At 47.9% G+C, this 21,162-nt stretch overlaps 5 protein-coding genes across 5 annotated transcripts, besides 1 other annotated feature; 1 reads left to right on the top strand and 4 right to left on the bottom strand.

Annotated features, from left to right (window-relative positions):
• Nucleotides 1–2: 2 nt before the first annotated feature.
• Nucleotides 3–1,028, bottom strand: FPSE_05307 (uncharacterized protein; the record flags this gene model as incomplete). The annotated part of the gene is made up of 1 exon (XM_009258425.1): nucleotides 3–1,028. One exon carries the CDS (start codon nucleotides 1,026–1,028, stop codon nucleotides 3–5), a length of 1,026 nt encoding a protein of 341 aa, XP_009256700.1.
• Nucleotides 82–212: a microsatellite.
• A 1,069-nt stretch (nucleotides 1,029–2,097) lies between the features above and the next one.
• On the bottom strand, nucleotides 2,098–3,903 carry FPSE_05308 (uncharacterized protein; the record flags this gene model as incomplete). The annotated part of the gene is made up of 3 exons (XM_009258426.1): nucleotides 2,098–2,252; nucleotides 2,306–3,498; nucleotides 3,542–3,903. 3 exons carry the CDS (start codon nucleotides 3,901–3,903, stop codon nucleotides 2,098–2,100), a joined length of 1,710 nt encoding a protein of 569 aa, XP_009256701.1.
• A 649-nt stretch (nucleotides 3,904–4,552) lies between these two features.
• Nucleotides 4,553–6,819, bottom strand: FPSE_05309 (uncharacterized protein; the record flags this gene model as incomplete). The annotated part of the gene is made up of 4 exons (XM_009258427.1): nucleotides 4,553–5,713; nucleotides 5,760–6,483; nucleotides 6,548–6,689; nucleotides 6,744–6,819. 4 exons carry the CDS (start codon nucleotides 6,817–6,819, stop codon nucleotides 4,553–4,555), a joined length of 2,103 nt encoding a protein of 700 aa, XP_009256702.1.
• Nucleotides 6,820–7,492: 673 nt separating this feature from the next.
• Nucleotides 7,493–15,718, bottom strand: PKS14 (the record flags this gene model as incomplete). Its single annotated transcript, XM_009258428.1, has 10 exons — nucleotides 7,493–7,574; nucleotides 7,909–8,756; nucleotides 8,819–8,927; nucleotides 9,301–9,390; nucleotides 9,441–9,448; nucleotides 9,507–9,889; nucleotides 9,953–12,504; nucleotides 12,566–13,830; nucleotides 13,884–14,292; nucleotides 14,343–15,718. 10 exons carry the CDS (start codon nucleotides 15,716–15,718, stop codon nucleotides 7,493–7,495), a joined length of 7,122 nt encoding a protein of 2,373 aa, XP_009256703.1.
• Nucleotides 15,719–17,217: 1,499 nt separating this feature from the next.
• On the top strand, nucleotides 17,218–19,379 carry FPSE_05311 (uncharacterized protein; the record flags this gene model as incomplete). Its single annotated transcript, XM_009258429.1, has 7 exons — nucleotides 17,218–17,496; nucleotides 17,549–18,391; nucleotides 18,441–18,488; nucleotides 18,546–18,747; nucleotides 18,920–19,054; nucleotides 19,130–19,247; nucleotides 19,283–19,379. The coding sequence occupies 7 exons, from the start codon at nucleotides 17,218–17,220 to the stop codon at nucleotides 19,377–19,379; spliced, it is 1,722 nt and encodes a 573-aa protein (XP_009256704.1).
• Nucleotides 19,380–21,162: the final 1,783 nt, after the last annotated feature.

Raw genomic sequence — 21,162 nt, 5'->3', positions numbered from 1 at the left:
GCTTACTTCTTGAGAGCAAGCTTAGCCTTGGCAGCCCGCTTAGCAGCACGCTTGGCCTTGCACTTGTTGGAGGGAGTCTTGGTAGCGACGGGGGCAGCAGGAGCAGAAGTGGTGACAGCGGCAGCAGTAGGGGTAGCAGCGGGAGCAGAAGTAGTGGGAGCCTCAGCGGCAGGGGCAGAGGCAGCGGGGGCGTCGCTGGCAACGGGAGCAGCGCTGCCAGAGTCGGAACCAGAGCCCTTCTTGTCACCAGTGCAGTCACCGTCGCTGGCCTGACCAGCAAAGTTGGGGGTGTGGTCAGTGCAGGCGTTGGGCCAGGTGCGGGGACCAGGAGCATCGTACTTGGTAACGGGAGGGTAGTAGATGCTGAGGAGAAGGCTGGGGTCAGTGGCCTTGAAGGCACCGGGGAGCTTGACCATGGGAGAAGGCTTGCCAGCACCGTTGCCGTCGACAGTGATCTGGGCACAGCCGATGTAGAACTGAGCACCGTTCTTCTCGCCAGCACCGTGGAGACCGACGTGCTCAGCGCGCATGAGGTAGGTACCCTTGGGGGTATCCTTGGGGAGAGTGAAGGTGAAGTTCTTGATACCACCAGACTGGCCGTTCATGTAGTTGGCCCACTCAACACCATCAGCTCCAATCTTCTTCCAGGTCATCTCGTAGACCTTGAACCACTCATCATCACCAAGGTAGTCGGAAGCCTCAGTGCCATCGGGAGCCTTGCTGAGGTAGACGGAGAGAGGACCGGGGTGACCCATCTCGCTGGCAACGGTGAAGCCAACCTCGTCACCGGGGGAGACCTTCATGGTCTTGGTGGCGGCGCGGATGTCCTTGTCGAGACCGCCGGCATTGCAGACGATGTCCTTGGAGGTGACATCGGTGATGGGGCTGTTGTTGTTGGTGGTCTTTCGGACGTACTGGTAGGGCTCAGTGACCTCGCCGTTGACGATAAGGGCCTCGAAGTTGTAGTGGGCGAAGGCGGTGGGGAGAGCGGCGGCAAGGGCCAAAACGGTAGAGAATGAAGTGCGCATCTTGAATGTTGCTTTGCTTGTTTGAGTACAAAAAGATTGTATGTGTGTTTATTTTAGTAGTGAATGAAGCGAAACCACCAGGGCTTGCAAAGAATGTAATGTCTCGTAGAGAAAAAGAAAGAAAGGCGCAAGCAACAGCTGCGAGTAAAGGATCAGATCTCTGAATGGAATAGAAAGAATGGGATGGAGAGGAAAGAAGAAGAGAAGCAAATACGAGGGAAGGAAACCGTCCTTATATCAAAACTTGTAGACGCTGGGCGGTCCCCTTTTCTTGGCCTGGCCTGTCATTATCGGACGACCTCATTGCTGGAATCTCGCTTCCTCGGAAGATTCGGTGCTGATGTCGATGATTAACCATGAGCCGTACTCTGAAACCGTTCCTTACATAGACGCCGAAGTCGATTACTGGGTCTGGAGAGAATCATAGGCGGGCCTGACAGAAAAGAACATGGGGGGTTGTGTTTGACGGGTGAAGGATCCTTGTCTGGGAGATACGTGAGACGTCTCAGACCTTGGTGCGGCTAAACATATTTGGGCGATCATACAGAAGAGAGAAAACGAAACTTGTTCATAGAAACAAACTTGGCGTTTCTAAATAAGGCTGATGAGATATTATCAATTACAGCCATACTATCTGTGCTCTTCATAGAGTTTCTACGCTGTAAACTCAATCGTGCAGTCTAATCAACGAGACAAAACTAAATCAACATTGAAAGAAACTAAGAATTAGAGACTGGAGACTTCGGACATTAGATTTGTCTGATTGGTGGAAATAGATGATCGCAAGGGTCGATGTTCAGGGGTTAGCGAACTGTCACAGGTGAGCGGGTCTTGTTGAAGGAAGCGCTCACTTTCATTACTAGACGACGATGATACGCGTATAAAGAAAGATCAGACGATCGGGAACCGGAGGAATTCAGGACGAGCGGGTAATATTAGATCGTTGTTAACACAAACAAGCATTGCACGTTGTTACTCTACAGGGTGGGTTGGACACTATAACAGCTATCGCATATCCTCAATTCCTATCTTTATCTTCTGGTCATCTCTTGGCTCTTTGGTTATCCAGTTAGATATCTGCTTGATCAAAATTGCGAATAAAGTCGTAATAAAACTTGGCCATGTTGAGTTGAGCACCCATCGGGATACGCTCATTTGTATCATGGACATGAGCAATTGACTTTCGAGTACCCGGGTTCCATCTGTAGATATTCTTGCATAAATCTAAGCATATTAGCCTTCATACAACCCTGAGTGTCCTACCCTGGATGACTTACTCTGATAGTGACGAGAATCTGTATTGCCTGTCATGGCACCGGGAGCCGGCACCACGTACGGAGACTCCCTGCCCCAGGTATATCTCACAGTCCCTGCAAATATGTCCCAGACACGACCACTAGTAGGTGCCGGTGCCTCGGGGAAATATTTCCTCATGGCTTCCACGTTCAGAGTGCCACTGCTGGACCCCTGCTGACGCGCTTGTCGGGTCAATCCCTCGGACGAAAGGTAATCATCATAGTCACCATCATCTTCAAAGGGTTCAAAGCGGAGATTGTACTTGTTGACAATGTTCTGGACCAATTGAACGATTCCGTGCTCGATACTTCCCACCGTATCCTGCGGTGCCAACCCATGGCTGACGCCCAAGGAGACATGCTCAGGTAGCGCGTCGATCCTTTTTCCACCAGTGAAAAGATCAGCGGATTGGGATGTTTGAACAAGATATTGAGTCTCGGGCGAAAGCTTCGCCAGGAAACGAGCAGCACCGTTGAGATCACCCCGAACGATTGATCTTGTCAATTCAGGAAAGGCATTTGGTGAGTATCGAGCAAAGCACGTCAAGCCTTGATGAACAGGGCCGTTTCGCTCAACCTTGGGGTCAAATTGACTCTGTTCAAGCGTCGTCACTATCTCGGACATGATGCCAATTGCCGTATGGGGTGGTGGAGCAAAGCTATCGCCCCCAGGCACCGTCAGGTTGAACCAAATATCCATGTACCCTTTCTCATACACTGCAGGCAGCGCGTACAGGACATCGTCTATTTGCTGCAGTCCCGCGCCGCCCTCGTCAAGGATGACGGCGATACCATCCTGTCCGTATTGCTTCTCGAGATGCTTGGCTATTTCTGCAGCACCACGCTTACCAGAACACTCGTGGTCGAAGCCAAAGGCAAGAATTACAGTGCGACGGGGATTGTAGTCATCCTGTGACAGAAGAGCTTCGAGAGCGGACATGAGGCCTGTGATGGCAGATTTATCATCTGCAGCACCCCGACCATATAGATTACCGTTTCGGCCGTCGTAATGGCCGCCGAAGGGTGGGTAGTCCCACTCACCAAGCGTGTCTTCGTCTACTGGGACGACGTCTTGGTGGGCAGTCAAGAGGATAGGCTGGAGATCTTTATCAGACCCTTGGAAGGTGTACACGAGACCGAACTTGTTGACGATATCAGGGGTCGTGTAGTCGTGTCTGCGAGATCATCAACATTAGCATTTACATATCTTAGTCTGACACGTGAATTACTTGCATGTTTGGATAGGAATTGTTCAAGACGTCAGCGAATTTGTTGAAAGGCTCCCATCTTTCGTCCTCGTCGAAATTTCCCATGTCATTATAGCAAACAGTGGGGAGGCGAACGACCGATTGGAGACGATCAATCATGGTCGCGATAGACTTTTCCCAAGAGAAAACTTGATGAGAATCTACCAAGCCATCGCGTGATGGATCAACCGGCGGTGACAGATCACAACGAGGATTGTTACTCTGTTGTTTCCCGTCAAAGGCCAGAGTGTTGAGTGCGAGGCGGTGTTGTGCTACGTATGCAGACACAACATGCATCGCAACAGCCAACGAGGATATAAAGGAAAGCTTCATATTTGTTAAAGAACAAGGTAGAAACTGTGAGCTCTACATTGAGTCCATCTACCAACAACAGCATATTTATAGCCCACGTAAATATTGCAAACATTACTATTGCGTCAATGACTCAAGCCATGTACAACATCAAGTAGTATGCAACACCCGCTCCTGTAGAGACGCCTTGCCGTAATTTGCACAACATACGATAACTGTTCTCGAATCAGGGACCTGAATTAGGATCAATTTGTGTGCCGATCTGTCTCAGTATTCTCGTGAGGCTGATCTTGATAATATGTGAATATTGAAACACGTAGCATATGACAGAGACTCGGTCTGTCTGCAGTGTAACCGCACATGTTTATTAATTCATTGTTTTGCCACACATGGTTGGCAAGAATCTGCTGGTCCTTGACTGTGTGGCCTGTGTTCAGTAGACTGATGGAAGATCAATGTTTGACAAGGCCATGTCATCTAGTCAGGGTGAAATGTGGAGATGTGCAAATAGAGAGGTACAATAAATTGCTTATCACTATTTTCTTGTTGAGAATATTCAGATAATTATGGTGCTCATTTATCTTACATACATAGGAAAGTTTCTATAGATATTGTACATTCTATAATCAATGTCTATGGAGCCCTTCGTCCTTTGCCACCCGCCCAAAACTTAATCGGTCTTCTCTTGGATCTCCGAGGTCTCGTTCTTCTTAACCTGCTGTATCAAAGTGACACCCGCCAGCTCACTCGCCCCGCTCTCAACCTGCCTCGTCCAGAATGGATCTCGCTCCATGACAAGAACAGACTTACGACGCTCCCGATGAGCTTCGCGCACCGCGAGACCCGTCTGTCTCTTTGTTTCCATCTCCTCGAGATGCTTGACTCGGTTCGCGTAGCGCTGGTGGTGATCCGCCCTGATGCGGTCGGAACCGATCTGCTGAAGAGTGAAGCGAACGAGGGAGCGAAGCAATAGAAGAACGTGCTCGCTGATAAAAACTGTTACTGGAAGAGCGGCCCAGCTTCCGAGTGCGCCGCCGATTGCTTTGCCGCTGAAGAGGTGGACAATGGCAGCGGTGCAGATACTACCGAGCCAGGTGAGTGCTTCGAGGGAGTAGATCCATGGACCGATGCCGTCAGATCGCACAGGAGCAGGTCGCTGATGCTCAAGGGAGAGTTTCGCAAAATCAGATCGTAGTTCAATCCAGTTGTTGATCAAGAAACCGATCGGAATAATGGGCCAGACCGGGGAGAATAGAGCCAGGTAGCCAAATTGAAGCACAATCTCAGCAATGTCGTCCTGTACATTGTATTTGGGAAGAGTGGATTCATTGCGCACACGCGACAAGAAAGCTGATTCCTCGGGCTCGTCCTTAACAACAGCAAGTAACATGTCGCCCTTGGAGTGCGATCGTCGGTAATCTCTGTACCATCCTGATAGTCTGTGCTTCAGCATCGGCACAATGTTCTCCTCAAAGAATCCTGAGATCTGGCCAGTAACAGTCAAAGCAATGACTTCATTCCTCAACCTGTCTGCATCGAGATGAAATGGCTGGTGTACGAATTTCTTGCCGACGCTGGCAAAAGCTTTGACAAGAACGCTTTCGAGTTTAGGAACCACATCACCGCCAAAAGGAATGTATATAAACGCTGTAAGGAAAATGGGCAAATAGTTTGTGAACATGTTGAGAACAAAGAATTTTTGAGTGAGTGACATTTCGTGATGATCGGCTGTGCGGTGGTTTTCGTATTCGGTCAACTTTTCGGCTGCGTCTTCGAGTGCTGATGTGATGTACGGAAGAGACACGGCAAGAAGGATCGTAGGGAGATATTCCTAGCCAGTTAGTAGGAGATATGCTGTTCAAGGTGAAAGAACTTACCAGATAGTCCTTGTAGGGTCCAGCATATGTCTCTGAAATCATAATCTCGATAGCAAACACAGCGATGATGGTTACACCCAAAGCCGCAAACGCAAACAGAAGAAAAGGGATCTGGGCAAGCTGCCGAACAACCTTCTTCCAGCGCGGGAAATAATAATGCTTGCGCCCAGTGTCATCGGTGTATACAGTCTCGCACTTGAACTGCGGACGGTTGACCTTGAGGTGCTGAACTCCCTTGACGTTCCATCGGAGACTGTAGTCAATCTCTTGGATCTTCCAGTACTCTAGGAAGACAGTGCACCAAACACTGGTCAGAATTCCGTAAGCAAGAGAGTATTGTGGAAGCCATAGCCATGCGACAACTCCGGTGAAGGCCGGAAAGGTGAGGAATAGAAGATATGCCTGAATGAATGCAAAGTAAAATGCGACCTTTGAACCGTGGAGGTTCCGAATAGAGTCGATATCGTCGTGCGTCAGAAAGAATCGCCTGCTCAGATAACTGAGAAGAGACTGGTTGACCTTGGGGTTATGCAGAGGGAAAATGGCCTTGACATTTTCCCACTGCCCAATCTCGGGTGTGATCCCAGCGCCACCAATTTCCTTTGACCAGTTGACAATATGGTAGACGGAGAGAATGTCCTCGGCTTCAAAAGCTCCGTCGACAACAGTGTCTTTATCACCGCCGGGGTGATTTGGCACGATTCCATACAGCCAGTCTTTAACCCTGCTTTCATTTGTTAGAAGGAGTATTCTTTTGATATGGGAAGTTGACTTGCCTTGATTTGTACACCCAGTTTCCAAGCAACTCGCGAGGAGCTCTGACGAAGATGAGAAGACTCTGCTCATATCCTGCTCTGACCTCTGTGTGCAGACCGACTTCTTCCAAGTCTTGAAGCAAGGTTCCGACTTCCTTGACGGCGGTATCATGATCTAGCCCACTACTGTCAATACTTGTTTACTATTTCTTAAGAAGGATTTGCTTACCTATCTCACTGAAATCGTAGAGAACGACATACTTGTCATTGTACGTCGTCGTATCTTCGAGACCCGTGGAAGGCATCTTCCAGCCTATGAGATCCCTGCGGGGCGATGGAGTGGTAGTCCTAGTCCTGGTTCTAGTTCTAGTTCGAGAGTGGTCTAGTCAAGCAATAACCCTTGTCCAGCGAAACATTACCCGAAGCAACACAACCTGCGATAAACGATTGACAGCAAGCTCGATGACTTGCGGCTGTGTCTGTCTTTTGATGCAAGGAAATATGGAAGGAAAAGAATGTCTCCTGAACTCCACCGTTTGAGGAAAAGGGAACCTTCTCTTCTCTGTATGACTTCCACGTCAGCTTGCTCCACTTGGCCAAGGCTTGTCTTTCGTCAGTAGGGGCCAATAGGCGGCTAAGTCGGCACCAGAATTCCTTGGTGTTGCCTCAGCTTGGCGTTTTTGTACGAGAAAGCCACTGACAGCCTCGCCTCGTTAACGTCTGGAACTCTCCAGCTCTCGTAGGGCCAATTTTAATTGCGGCTTAGGCTAATCGTTGCCGATATGTGATCTGCAGGATCTACGGCGTGACGGCTCGTCAAATTTGGAGTCGACGGTGCTCATGTTATCTATCTCCTGTAAAATGCCGAGAACAAGTGAATAAGCCTGACTGTACTCTGTAATTCTCTTATTATAGTCTCTTGGCATTTGAGAAAATGGACTCCTTATGACAGACTGGCAATTTGCTTGGCTACTACATTTAGGATAGTGTTCCCGAGTGGTCTTCAGTGTTAGTTGTGCGCATAGCCTCATCTTGAATGGTGCCAGCGACTCGAACAAGTCTATTGCAGTCAGAGTCTATGTTAAACAAAGAGAAAATATAGCGAATAATTAAGGAATAGCTATACTAGTTGTTCTACACAGGACAACTACGATAGACAGACTGTCTATTGTTGATATGTCTATAATACTCAGGAGTTGCTGTATAGGTTAGTCAGATAACGAACGATAAGAGAAATCAGACGCGATAAGATAGGATAGTGCGTTGTTGATAAGATAAGATAAGATAGATTAACTGCCTCAAGGCGAACAAAGGCCAGCTTGGATTGACATTCCGTGTCATTATATGTGATAGCTACTCAGAGGCCCAAAAGATCTACGGCGTTATTTACATACACATCAGCTCGCTGTCCCTCGTCAAACAACTCCTCGAGTCCCTTTTCCATCACATCTGCCAAACTAACAACAAGCCTCTCAGGAGTAAACGGGTAGTCAGTTCCGTAAACTAATCTCTTCTCTGCCCCTTCACCCAATATTCTAAGCAATCCATGGATGGCATTGGGTAGAGGGAACCCAGCCAGATCAAAGTAGAACCTCTCTCGGAGCAACCTTTGGAACTCGGCAGTCTGGCTCTCCGCGCCTGAAATCAGTGTTGCAAAAGCGCCAATGCGATCAAGCATCGACGGTAGCGCACAGCCGCAGTGAGACATGATGAATTTTATGTCTGGGTATTTAGCAACAGTTCCCGAGAGCAAAAGATTTGCGATGGCGCGAGTCTCGTCAAACATGAATTCCATCATGGGTCGGGGATACTTCTCGAGGGGTTTGACAGGTTGAACTTGTCCAGAAGAGGCAATGATGTTGCATGTCGTGGGGTGAATAAACAGTATAGCCTTGCGAGCATTCAAATGCGCAAATACGGGATCAAGTTCGGCGTCACCGAGATATACACCGTTGGCGTTCGACAGAACCGCAAAGCCTAATGCTCCAAGTTGGTCTAACGCATAGTCGATTTCAGCGATGGAATCATTGACGGATGGCAAAGGTAGTGAAGCAAAGAAGCTAAAGTACGATGGGTGTTTTTGGCAGATGGTAGAAAGCTCCTCATTGACTTGACGGGTCAATCGTGTGGCATTTTCATCATTTTGCGGCGTCAAGTGCGTCCCTGGAGAAGTAATGCTCAATACTGACTTGCTGATATTGAGTTTTTTCATGAGACCAATGTGTTGTTCAGGGGTCCATTGCTAGAAACACCATCCATGATTAGCAAATGACCAATATGTGCTAGATAGAAAGGAAGCTATACGGGTAGAGCGGGCATGCCGTCTGGCTTCTCATGACCGTTGTCGATAGCATATTGGCGATAGCTCGGAGCCACAGCGTGGCAGTGAAGGTCGATTCGTTGATGCATTGAGCTAATTTCGATGCAGGGGTTATTTCTCAGGTTTGCAAACGCTACAAGGTTCACGATGATGAAAGTTTGTGATTTCTACTTTGTTGTTCTGCAAGTATCCGAACCAATCATCCTCTCTTGAACACGTATGTTACTCATTTACGTTACAGCCAACCGAAAACCATAACTAAGCGCTAGGCATTTTGAACCCCGTCACATCCGCAAATCATATCAATGCCGTTCGTAGATATCGAAATCAGATCATGACCCGCCTACATCGCGACCGGTGAGTCCCCTCTTCTTACAACGAGATTTAAAATCTTCATAGACATTACAATATGGCCGAGGGATGTCTAAATACATGAATGGGGTACCAAAAGGTACACGTGTCATACATATGTGCCTTATTAGATGCCGAGCTTTTGTCCGTCAGACTGTTCGATGTATTGGCATGCTTGCCAAAGTTGTGATGACGTTTCGGTGACCTGTAGGCAATGTCAGTATATTTGTGAATCTGAAAGTCAATTTAACGAACCTTGTCATCTATAAATGGTTCGAAATGATTCCCTGCAATTGGAACAACTTGAATAGGTCCACCGACCAAGCTTTCCCATTCCGCAATCGCAGCATCCCTGACATCTTGCCGACTTAGCCAGTCGTAGCGGACTCCACAAAGAGACTCAGTGTCCAGTGTGCCCTTGCTTTGCAACATGACTGTCTTGAGAGTTCTCCCTGTGGTTAGAGAAAGACTTTCGGGTTTGTAACGGCCCAAGAGAGATGCGTTGGACAAGAATTCCTCTTCAAGAGCATTCGTGCTTTCAGACCGGCCAGTGAATCTTGTTATGCTTGAAATGATCTGGGCAGGAAGAGGCTCGTGGTTGATTGGGCTTGGTGAGTCGATCAGTACAAGCCCTCTCACCTCGATACCACGCAAAAAGAGTAGTCGGGCTACCTCGAGGGCTACGATACCTCCAAATGACCAGCCTAGTACAAATCTGTTAGTGATTTTGTCTCAATTCACCATCTGATAGAAATGTCACTGCTTACCACAAAGTATCAATGATGAAAGAGGTGGGCGTGTGCTCAGTATTCTGGAAGCATAATCCTCAGCCATATCTTCAATACTGGAATAAAACGAACGGCCTTCATCGGAACACTCAAATTTGGGATCGAAAAAGGCATACGTAGTCCGATCATGCCCTTGAAGACGTTTGTACATACTAATTTGCCCACTTCCATCATGGAAGAGACAAAGAGGAGTGCGTGACTCGTCAGAAGTATGGAGAGCAACAGGCAACACCACAGACCCATGAGCGCTATCACCCTCGACTGAAGAGTCAGAAGAAGTTGGTGTGATGACGGCAGTCTGCTTAGAGGATGATGCTTGAGAAGCTGATCTTTGCTTAACTGATGGTTGAAGGACAGATGACAGCATGTCATTCAACTCCTGAAGAGTTTCGCACTCAGCTAAAGCATTGTGGTCGAGTCCGGTTTTCTCAGGGAACAAACGAGAGATCTTGGAGACAATCTCGATTTGCATCAAAGAGTCTATTCCCAAGCTTGTCAAGGACATGGTGTAATCGATGTCTTGTTCCATGAACCCGCCCACCTCAACAACGACGTCTTTGAGTATCTGGCTGATTCCATTCTCATCTTGGTGTTTATGTGCGTCAATTGCAGTATCGACTGTCAACGGCTGACAAGCAGCCACAGACGTCTGAAGTTGCAACTCGGCTGAGCTAGAGACTCCATGATGGTACTCTGGCCCCTCGGGCTCGGAGTTGGAAGAGATGCGGGACAAAGCTTGCTGGAAAGTAGAGAGCTGTAGTTTCTTGAACTCCATACCCCGTATTACTGCAACAATATTGTCGGAACTATCCAAGGCGAAGGAATCCGCAACAATCAAGCCCTTAACTTCCAGAAGACTGCAGTAAATCTTGAAAGTGTCTTCGTAGTTGATCTCATGGTACGCAACCTCGATCGACTCAACAGCAGAACAAATACCAACCTCATTCGATCCAATCGCAAGATTGGCAATGAATCCGGCTGCGTGCAATAGTGTGTCGGTAAAGACAGGGTGGGCGATGTAGGCAGTCTCTGTCTGAGCGATAGAATCGGATGGCATGTTAAACGAACCCATGCCTTCGAGGTTCGAGTCAGCCACGTCTAGAAATTGCAAGGTTTGGTAATCTCTAGAGTACCGAACAACCCGGGTAAAGATGTTCTCGTAAAGGACCCGTCTTCGGAATGTGCTCAGTAGGTCCTTACCAGCACCAGAGAAAAGTCGAGCTTGTCTGGTAACCAGAGCATGGTCTCTCATCCACTGCCCTGACTGTTGTTCCAGGTTTTGAAGAGTGACATATCCAGAACAGTGCAAAGACTCTACTGGAGATGCGGGAGACGTGGACTTCACATGGAAGCTTGCAGTCCTTGTGGTAGCAATGCCCTTTTTCGATATATGCACGTGTACTGTCGTGTTGGACGTCGACGAAAGAAAAATCAGTGGACTGGAAAACTTCATTCCTTTCACCACTAAAATGTCTTCCTTTCCAGGCTCTAGTACTGACTTGGCAGCCTCGAGTGCTAGCTCGTGAAAGACAGACGCAGGACAGATAGGCGACCCACCAACATCATGACCGCTGATCAATGGGCCAAGAGTTGTCATGTCGGTCTCAAAGATGTGTTCTTTCGATAAATTGGTATCCGCTCTGACCCATGGTAGAAGGCGACATCCAGTTCTAACACTTGTTGCAAAAGCAATTGCCGAAGATTTCGCATGATTGGTGATGCCTCTAGGTTCCTTGAAAGGAATACAGAATCTGGTACCTTGAAGAGGATGACCAGGCAAGTCTGTGACCTGGGCTGAGGTGCCATCGAATACTTCTCGCCAGTTGATTCCCATCTTACGCAAGGATATTGCGGATAATGTCTCAGAAATGGACATCCAAGCGTCCCGGCCTTTTTGTAAAGTGCTGAGATATGTACAAGAGGCAGAGGCGATCGAGTCTCGCAACATAGGCAGCATCGCAGGCTGCGGACCAATCTCGATAAAAAGAGATTCATCTAACGAAGATTGACCTATAAGATCTTGGAGATTCATGATACTCTCATGAAATCGAACTGGCCGGCGTGTGTGGTTTGCGAAGTAGTTCGCTGTCATGTCTTTACGGAACAGTTGCCCATCGACATTGGAGATGACAGGAATCGTAGCGTCCTGGAATTCAACAGATCGCCCTAGTGCTGAAAGAAGACCCAATACTGGGTCCATTGCTGAAGTGTGGAAAGCATAGGGGACATCTATCAGTTTGCACTTGATGTTGCCAGTTTTGCATCGTGTTCGTAGCGCCTCGAGCTGGGTGAGCGGACCACCAACAACGCAATCGTGGGGCCCATTTAGACACGCGATGCTTAACTGGCAGAAAGATGGATCGTCTGAAATGATAGATTGTATTTCACCAGAGCTCAAGTGACAAGCAAGCATGCCTGATGTGTTTGCGGCACAATGCTCGCCCATCATCTTTGCTCTTGTCGCAACGAGGCGGAATGTATCACCTGGCGTCAAGACACCTGAGATGCACAGAGCAGTGTACTCTCCAAGACTATGCGATAAATGACGGTTAGTAAATAAACTTCTAGATATTGGCCACACGTCCTACTTACCTGTGGCCCATGACATAGTCGGGCTTGATACCCCAAGAGATGAATGTCTTGGCTAGGGCATACTCCAGCGCAACACAGGCGCACTGAGAAACCATGAGATGTTCAACGTGGGACATAGAAGCCAATCTGCCTTCAGTCCCGGGAAGTATGTAGTTCAAGATGCTCGGACATCCGAGGCCCAGTCCCTGAACGATACGGTCGCATGTCCTGATAATGTCCCGGAAAGGAGGGTACGTGGACATCAGTTCACGACCCATACCACTGTAGATGCTGCCCTGTCCTGTGAAAATGAAAACGGTCGAAGAAACCATCTGAGCGGGCGTTGACACCGTCGATTGGTACTGCTCTAGCTTGTCCATCAACTCAAGCTTGGAGCTGCATGTAGCAGAGATTCGGTGGTCGAATTGCTGGCGGCGAGCAGTCGCAGTATAGCATATGTCCTCCAATGATGTACCGAGCTCCATGTTCTTCTTTAGCGTCTCGATGTGTCGGCCCACGGATAACTGCAAAGCCTTGTTCGACTTTGCAGACAAGGCAAAGACATACGAAGAACGCTTACCTTCCTCATTTTTTTGCTTGCTTGTCGCAGGGGACTCAAGCCACTCTTCGAGAAGAAGCGATGCATTAGACCCAGCAGCCCCGAAGTTGTTGAGAACAGCCCGTCTCGGTACAGTCCGAGATCGATTCCAGGGCATGTTCTGTCTTGGAACCACTAATCCAGAATTTTGAAGGTCTCCCAGAGCTGGGTTCATGTTCTCCAGTCCAGCTTGTTTTGGAATCTCGTCATTCCTCAACATAAGCAACAGTTTCGCTAGACCAGCTGCACCCGAGGCTGCTTCACAGTGCCCAACGTTTCCCTTGATAGAGCTCACTACCAGTGGGGTTGTTGCTGAGTGATATTGACTGAAAACGAGTTTCAGTGTCTCAATCTCTCGAGCATCGCCAGCTTGCGTTCCTGTCCCATGTGCTTCCACAACGCTAATTGATGCAGGATCAACATCGGCTTGCTTCAGCAGCCTTGTGAGAAGATCTGTTTGTGTCGGGCTGTGGGGATGTGTGATGGAGGATGAGTTGCCGCTTTGGTTAATTTGGGCGTTTCTGATGACTGCATGGATGCGATCGCCCTCTGCCACTGCGTCGGAAAGACGCTTGAGTACGAAAAGCACACAGCCCTCGGCTCGACAATAACCGTCAGCACTTGCATCGAACGGTTTGCAGTTCCCTGTTGGACTCAAGAAATGTCCCCTAGACAGACTTAGGTACATCTGGTAATGAGAACGTCAGTGACAATGTTATAGTGTTCTCTGGTTTGACTTACATCTGGACTCGTGATGACGTTGACACCACCGGCAATGGCTGTCGTGCAGTCTCCATTCTGTATAGCTCGGCAGGCCTGATAGATAGAAACTGTTGAAGAGGAACATGCCGTGTCGGTCACAATAGATGGACCACTGAGTTGGTAGAAATACGATATCCTGCCGCTGTGGAATGCTCTCAGAGTGCCCGACGGATAGAATGCGTCAATATCATCATGCAAATTATCCGTATAGTCACCGGTGGCTAACCCAATGTAGCAACCGGTAGTCGCCCTCTGAGATGAAGGCGTCGAGTCCGCCACATATCCAGCGTCTTCAAGTGCCTCTTGTGCACCATGGAGAAGGATCCTCTGTTGGGGGTCCATTGACTTTGCTTCGCGAGGAGAGATGTTAAAAAAGGCATTGTCAAAGCTAGATTACCATTAGTAATGGTCATGCAAAGTTATTGACGCGGATTTCACCTGAAAGGATCATCTAGAAATGCTCCATGTCCAGTAGCCATCGATCTTGGCTCGCCCTTCTCGCTTGTGTAGTAGTCAGAAATTTGGAATCTGCTTTCTGGGATCTCCTGGACTGTATTTAGTCCGGAAGACAGCGTCTCCCACAATTGAGCGGCATTGTGGCCTCCAGGAAGATTTGTGCTCATTCCCACGATGGCGATATCATTCGGGCGGTCCAAGTGCTGTGTTGTAGAGCCCTCTTGGGACTTGAACGATGACATGTCGACGAGGTTGACTCTGGGATTCTGTGAGTCGATTGTTGGAAAGATCGACGACGAGGCGGGACCAAACGATAGAATATCGACCGCCATAGGTGTATGTCGCAGAATCTCTCGAATATCTGCAGCTATGGCTCTGCTTGTATCACGCCAGTTCACACAATGGATCAGAAGGTGACGGGTGAGCGACGATAGCGGTTTGTTTGATGAGCCTCCAAATAGGTCGAGTACAGTACCGTCCAATGTAGAGTAGATTGGCTTTGAGGATCCATCGCAGGACGGAAAACAAATACATCGGCGGTTAATAGTCTCCTCGACTTGTTTTACCACAGGCTCGAGTTGCTTTCCACCATGATACCACCCATGAACATAAGCAAATGTTGTTGTTACATAACGTAAACTTTGTAGTTCTCCTTGTAAAGCAACCAGTTCAGCCTGGGGTCCAGAGATGGACACTGAACCAGAAATTGCTATGGATGATATCGCCATCCGCTGTAAGCCACGCTCAGCTTTCATTCTGTATAGTACTTGTTCAACCTGTGTTCTGGACAAGCCCCGAGTTGCAAGTGACATTGTGGCATCTTGGCTCGTGTTGTGTCCATTCTGCTCTGCGAGTAAAAGAGACCAGCGAAAGCTGTAATATGCGACCCAAAATGCGAGGCGGAAACCCTCAACAGCACAAACGACGAACTCATCTATGGTTGACGAACAGGCGACAACTGCAGCTGGAATGATGCCCGATGAAAAGCCAGCTGTTGCCTCGATCCTTTCGAAACACTGTTCAAATGTGTCATCTTGTTGCAGTGTATGTGACAGATATCTCAGTATCTGGCAGAGATAAATGGTAGTTGCTTGTAAAACTGGGTGTGTGTGATATTTGTCTGCTATTTGGAGTAAATGGCGAGGTGTTGGGAATGAGACAGGGTCAATGGCCAATATCAGACGAGATTGGACATCTAAGCTTGATATCTCCCGCAAAATGGCAACATGACATTTTGAAAGTAATATGATACCTGCTGTGCTGGACTGAGCGTCTTGTTCTGCAATACTGGTGGTGCTGGATGAGAAGATGGAGCGGGATCCTTGACCGCCAAACAGTACTACCCGACGCGCGGCCATGATGGATGTAGGCTGGTTGGATAGAAGCAGTCAAGCAAATCTCAATTCATATATGTCGTACTTGTTGGAGTTTGTTGATTGCCAGTGCCTCTCTGACAGAAGCTGCAAAGACAGATAAAGAAGTAGGCAAAGGGAACATGCTCCTCACTGCAGCGAACACATGATGAGGTTCCCGCGATACGTGGATTGATCCACAAAATATTAGAATCTGTTTTTACTCAACGCCCACGTATGAACCGACAGTTTGGAGTCGCCTACGATGTAACGTAGATGAGCTGTTAACACTAGCGATAGCGATATTGGATGGATCCCTGTACCTGTGATTGGAAGACATCGAAACTAGCAGAACTGGAAAAGGCCTATGAGTTGGCATCGGGGTATCAGAATGATTGGCCGCTGGAAGCATAGGAGACGAAACTAGTAGGTCAGTTTATGCTCTTTAGAATAGACGTCTTGGGCTGTTTATTTTTGTACCCTACATATTAGGGGCCAACGTTTCTGCTATCCACCATCTTCTCAATCACGCCTCTTCATCTTTTATTTGTCTTCGAGGACTTTCAAGGCAATCAGGTGGCGTAGCCCGGACACTGAGCCGTAACCTAGAGCCTAGGCCAATCTTGTAGAACTGACCTCAGAGGAACACGTTGATATGCAATTCTCATGGCCAGTAGGTATCAGAAAGGTCGGCCGCTGGAAATACAACAGACAAAATTATCAGGTCATTCTATGCCAGTGAGAGTTGTTTATTTCTGTGCCCTAAAGGTTGGACGTCAACGGTTCTGACACGTCGATGCATGGATATGAATCCTATCAGAGACTGAATCCACTGCACCTTCTACCTTGAGCGTCGGGGTCGTACAAAGCTTCGCAAGACAGTGATGCCACCCTTATTGACAGAGGCGGGATATACCTATATCTATATTCCAGATCTGGCACTAATTGTTAGACGCTGATATAAGCCAAGAACTGCCATGATCTAGAATCCAACTGCCGCAAAGACTTGTTGTGCCGAGTCCCACTTGCAGCATTCAGATGCATGGAGAGTTGCATGCATGAGTTGTATAAAAATGCAATTATCCGACATCAACACAACAAGGTAACAGGGTAGGGCAACTGAGAGTTATGGTTATAACCCACACTCGACCACGTTTATTGATGCTTTTCGTTTTACAGAGAATCCATCATCTATGGGTTCCCAGCAAAGGTTACTGCTAGCAGTAACTTGTGCTTCGATACAGAGTGATACAGGATCTATATATAATGGTTTAAATATGCGCCAATATGAATAGGTATCTCCCTCAATCAACAATGTATTTTTGCCTCTTACAAGACCTCACAGGTCACATGTCACACGTTTCACGAAATGGCAGATGTCGTCGTCATTCATTCACAGCATGTTCAATTCTTGCACTTTTTACATCAACACATCGAGCCCATACCGCCCGTAAATGCAGAAAATTAGAAACATTCCAAGACCAAACATCAATCGATTTTTTAAAATGGGAAAGAGTACTTGGGAAAGCCGAGCTGCTGCCAAGCGCGCTGAGGTTCTGGACAAGATCCGACCGGAATGGAGATTGTCCCCAAAAGACCTCGAACGCGCCCGTCAACAGCGTGACATCACTGGCCCTTTCATTCAACAGTTTCTGGACGAACGAGATGTCTCCGTGACTTCTATGACAAGTGCACCCATTTTGAAGGCTCTAGGGGAAGGGAAATTGTCGGCAGTTCAGGTCGCCTCAGCCTTTTGCAAACGGGCCGCTGTTGCGCATCAAATTGTAAGACTCATCCACTCCTTTAAAAGTTACCATTTCTTACTTGCAGTTCTAGAACAATTGCCTGCACGAAGTCTTCTTTGATCAAGCACTGGAGCGAGCCAAGTATCTAGACGACTACTTCGCGAAGCATAACAAGCCACTTGGACCACTTCACGGGCTGCCCATCAGTCTCAAAGACCAATTTCACGTCAAGGGTGTCGATACAACAATGGGATACGTCGGTTGGATTGGCGGCAACCTTGGAGTATCGGACCCGGACAAGACCCACAAGGTTGAAAGCCAAATCGTCACCGAGCTACTGTCCCTGGGAGCGGTGCTGTACTGCAAGACGAGTCTCCCCCAGACATTGCTGTTTGGAGAGACTAAGAATAACGTCATAGGCGAGACGTTGAACCCTAACAACCAAAACCTATCCTGTGGAGGTTCATCAGGAGGAGAGGCTGCGTTGATGGCTTTAGGAGGGAGCTCTGTTGGAGTTGGTACGGACATTGGTGGATCATTGCGCATACCGACTGGTTTCTGCGGCATCTATTCCATCAAGCCGACTTCGAACCGGCTTTCTTACCGCGATGCTGCAAACACGAATCCTGGACAGGATACGTACCGGTCCTCGCTCGGATTCATGGGTACTTCCATCGATGCGCTTGAGATCGTGTTCAAGTCTGTTCTAGGTACAGAGCCGTGGCTTCGGGATCCAGCCGTCTTACCAATCCCTTTCAGAAAGGAAATGATGGACTCGTATCTATCAAGGGCCGACTCGAAGGGTAATGCTAAGTCAGGCGAGAGGCCCTTGAAGATGGGTATTCTTTGGTCCGACGGGATGGTTGGGCCTCATCCTCCTGTTCTTCGCGGACTTCGAGTTGTTGCTGAAGCTTTGAAAAAGGCTGGACACAAGGTAAGTGAACATGATTGGTCCAGTGGGTCTTCTCGCTGACATACCACAGGTGGTGGACTGGGAGCCTCCATCACAAGAAAGAGCCACAACCCTAATCGTAAGTTCATCTCCTTCACTCGCTTTAGATGCGCATACTTACATTTGTTATTTGCAGGGAGGCTTCTTTAGTGCAGACGGTGCACACGACGTACACAGTCACCTAGACCGATCGGGTGAACCCCTGATACCAGACCTTGAAGACGGCTTCAAGCTCAAAACCCCTACAGAGCTACTCAAGTACCAAGAGCTGACCATGCAGGGCCTCGAGTATGAGCGAGAGTATTCGGATTACTGGAATTCCACCCAAGAATCAGACGGTAAGATACTGACCTTGACAAGATCCAGTCAGAGGCTGATTTTGTAGGACAAATCGTGGATGCCGTTTTGATGCCTGTTGCACCCCACCCAGCTGTTATCCCCGGAAAGTACTATCACGGAGGTGATTATTCCATGTTACCAATGATGATTTGGTACTGACCAAAATCATAGCGTACACCGATGCGATGAATGTGACCAACTATTCGGTTGTCGTCATTCCTACCATACGAGCTGATGCGAACATTGACGTTTTTGACGACTCGTACAAGCCGTTGGGTGATTTGGACACCAAGAACTGGAAAGCATGTAAGTCTTGACCTATAATAAAAGATTTATTCTGGCTATCCTGTATTCTACATACTTATGTTCGCGCTTGCATAGATGACCCGGCTATTTACGACGGAGCACCTGTTGGTATCCAGATTGTTGGAAGGAGGTTTGAGGAGGAAAAGTGTCTGGCTCTCGCTCGAATTGTCCACTTGGTTCTTCGAGGGGCACTGTAGGGCATGAAACGCATATCAACGCTTGCAACAGAAAACAACAACATGGACTAGAGCACTCCAACTTTGGATCTCTTCGAAAAGAGTTGTTCATGGGCCGCTTTGTCAAACTTGATCTTTTGCGTGGTTGAACTCAGACTGAACCAGTTCGCATCCATAAACGCGTAAGCATAAAGGATGCAAAGGTAAAACAGTATCATCACAGTTCTGCAAAGTGTCATCCTCTCAGAGCGTGAGGATCCCCCCAGTTCCCATGGCTGTGGCCGGCGTGTGGCGCGCGCGCTGAGCCTCACCCCTCAACGATGGCGCGCAACAACAAGGAGGGAAGGAGCGACATTCATAACTCCCCCACCTGCCCGACCACTTGCCAACAGTACTTAAGGTGTAATAAACTGACCACTTCCCAACAGCAGTCAGTGATGATACCTCAAATTAACATCAAAGGATCGCTGATGAAAACCTCGTCTCTGTGCGGGCATACTAATGATATGAGAAATTCTGAGACTCGCACTTAACAGGCGGAAGCCTGCCTTCCTTTTTATACTTGGATAAATTTTTACGCAAAGTTTCTTCCCAACTTTTGGCACAATTAGGTGCAAAAGGTTATCGAACCACCAAAGTGTATCTGCCATAAGCATTACAGGCTGTCCCGCGAAATTTGGTGAGAGAATGGTAGTGGTGCTGGAATGCCGACATGTGGCAAGTACCCCGAGGTACCTGCCCATCAACGCTGTCTGGCGCACCTGGTAAAATTTTGCGATCAAACCACATGAATACAGAGACAAAGGCTTCGAGTCCATGGAATGTCACCAGTTTGACCCTAGGAGATGCGCAGATACACTGGTTTGGACGTACTCGACATTTCAAACCTGAGATTTTTGCCCCCTGTCGCTCCATCACGCGCACCACCAAGAGCCGCCCAATGTTCAGCATGCAAACTTTATCACACAAGGCTTTCAGGCAACATAGACTTGAGTCACTGGTCTAACTTTTATCAAGTCCTTTTTCAAAGCTTGGTCGAGGTTTCCCACTCGTGGTGGAATGTTCCAGCTCAGATCTACCAGCTTGAACTTGGACTAGAGACAAGCCAGCCTTGCAATTGTATCACCACGTATAAGAGCCCAGATACAGTTGACAACATTGATTCCCAGGGTAGATAATTAGAAGGTCACGCACCTAATCTAGATTAATTGACGAATTTTCTACGTTCGGACCGCCTTGGACTTGACTTTCTACATCACCCCAATAGAAACCACATATGTTATAGCCTTCGAACTACTGTGCGCACAGCCTGGAAGAAGCTTCTTCTATCACAGCATACGTGTTCTTATTGGAAAAGTTAGTTATTAGTCATTGGGGAAACCTTGTATAATCTTTTGAGCTTTTGTTCCAGATGGATCCTTCATTAAGGATTTTTAAGTAAATCGACAAGTCTCAGGCTTTCACATACAGTTAAGTAAAAGAAAGTGTAAGTGCCCAGATCTCTCGTATGACCTCCAACTCTATAGCACTAGGTAAATTTGTGTTGAGCAAGGGACCAGATCTCCTGTAGTAGAAGTGCTGGGAACTAAAATATATTCACTATCAATGCTTGAAGTCATCTGAACCAACGAGCCCAAGCATGCCTGACACAACCCCAATGATCCATCTGGACCAAGAACTTAAATATTCAGATCAAGGTTTTTCCAATCCAATAACTACTTAACTTTCCCAACAAAAACATCTACGTGACAGGGTAGTTGCCTAGCACAATAAACTCTATCATGTGGGTGACTGATGGAGAAGGTTCTGGTAAGCCCTAAACACAGCAGCAAATTCTTCATCTTGAAACCTTGGTCATTCGTGACAAGTTTGTAACGCGTAGTCCCATCACCAAAGCAGCGCTGGAGTCCTGATGTTTCTCATCAATGTACT

The sequence above is a fragment of the Fusarium pseudograminearum genome, chromosome 2, assembly GCF_000303195.2.
Source record: "Fusarium pseudograminearum CS3096 chromosome 2, whole genome shotgun sequence".
In the NCBI taxonomy this organism is placed as follows: domain Eukaryota; kingdom Fungi; phylum Ascomycota; class Sordariomycetes; order Hypocreales; family Nectriaceae; genus Fusarium; species Fusarium pseudograminearum.
This window is presented reverse-complemented; position numbering and strand designations above follow the sequence as displayed.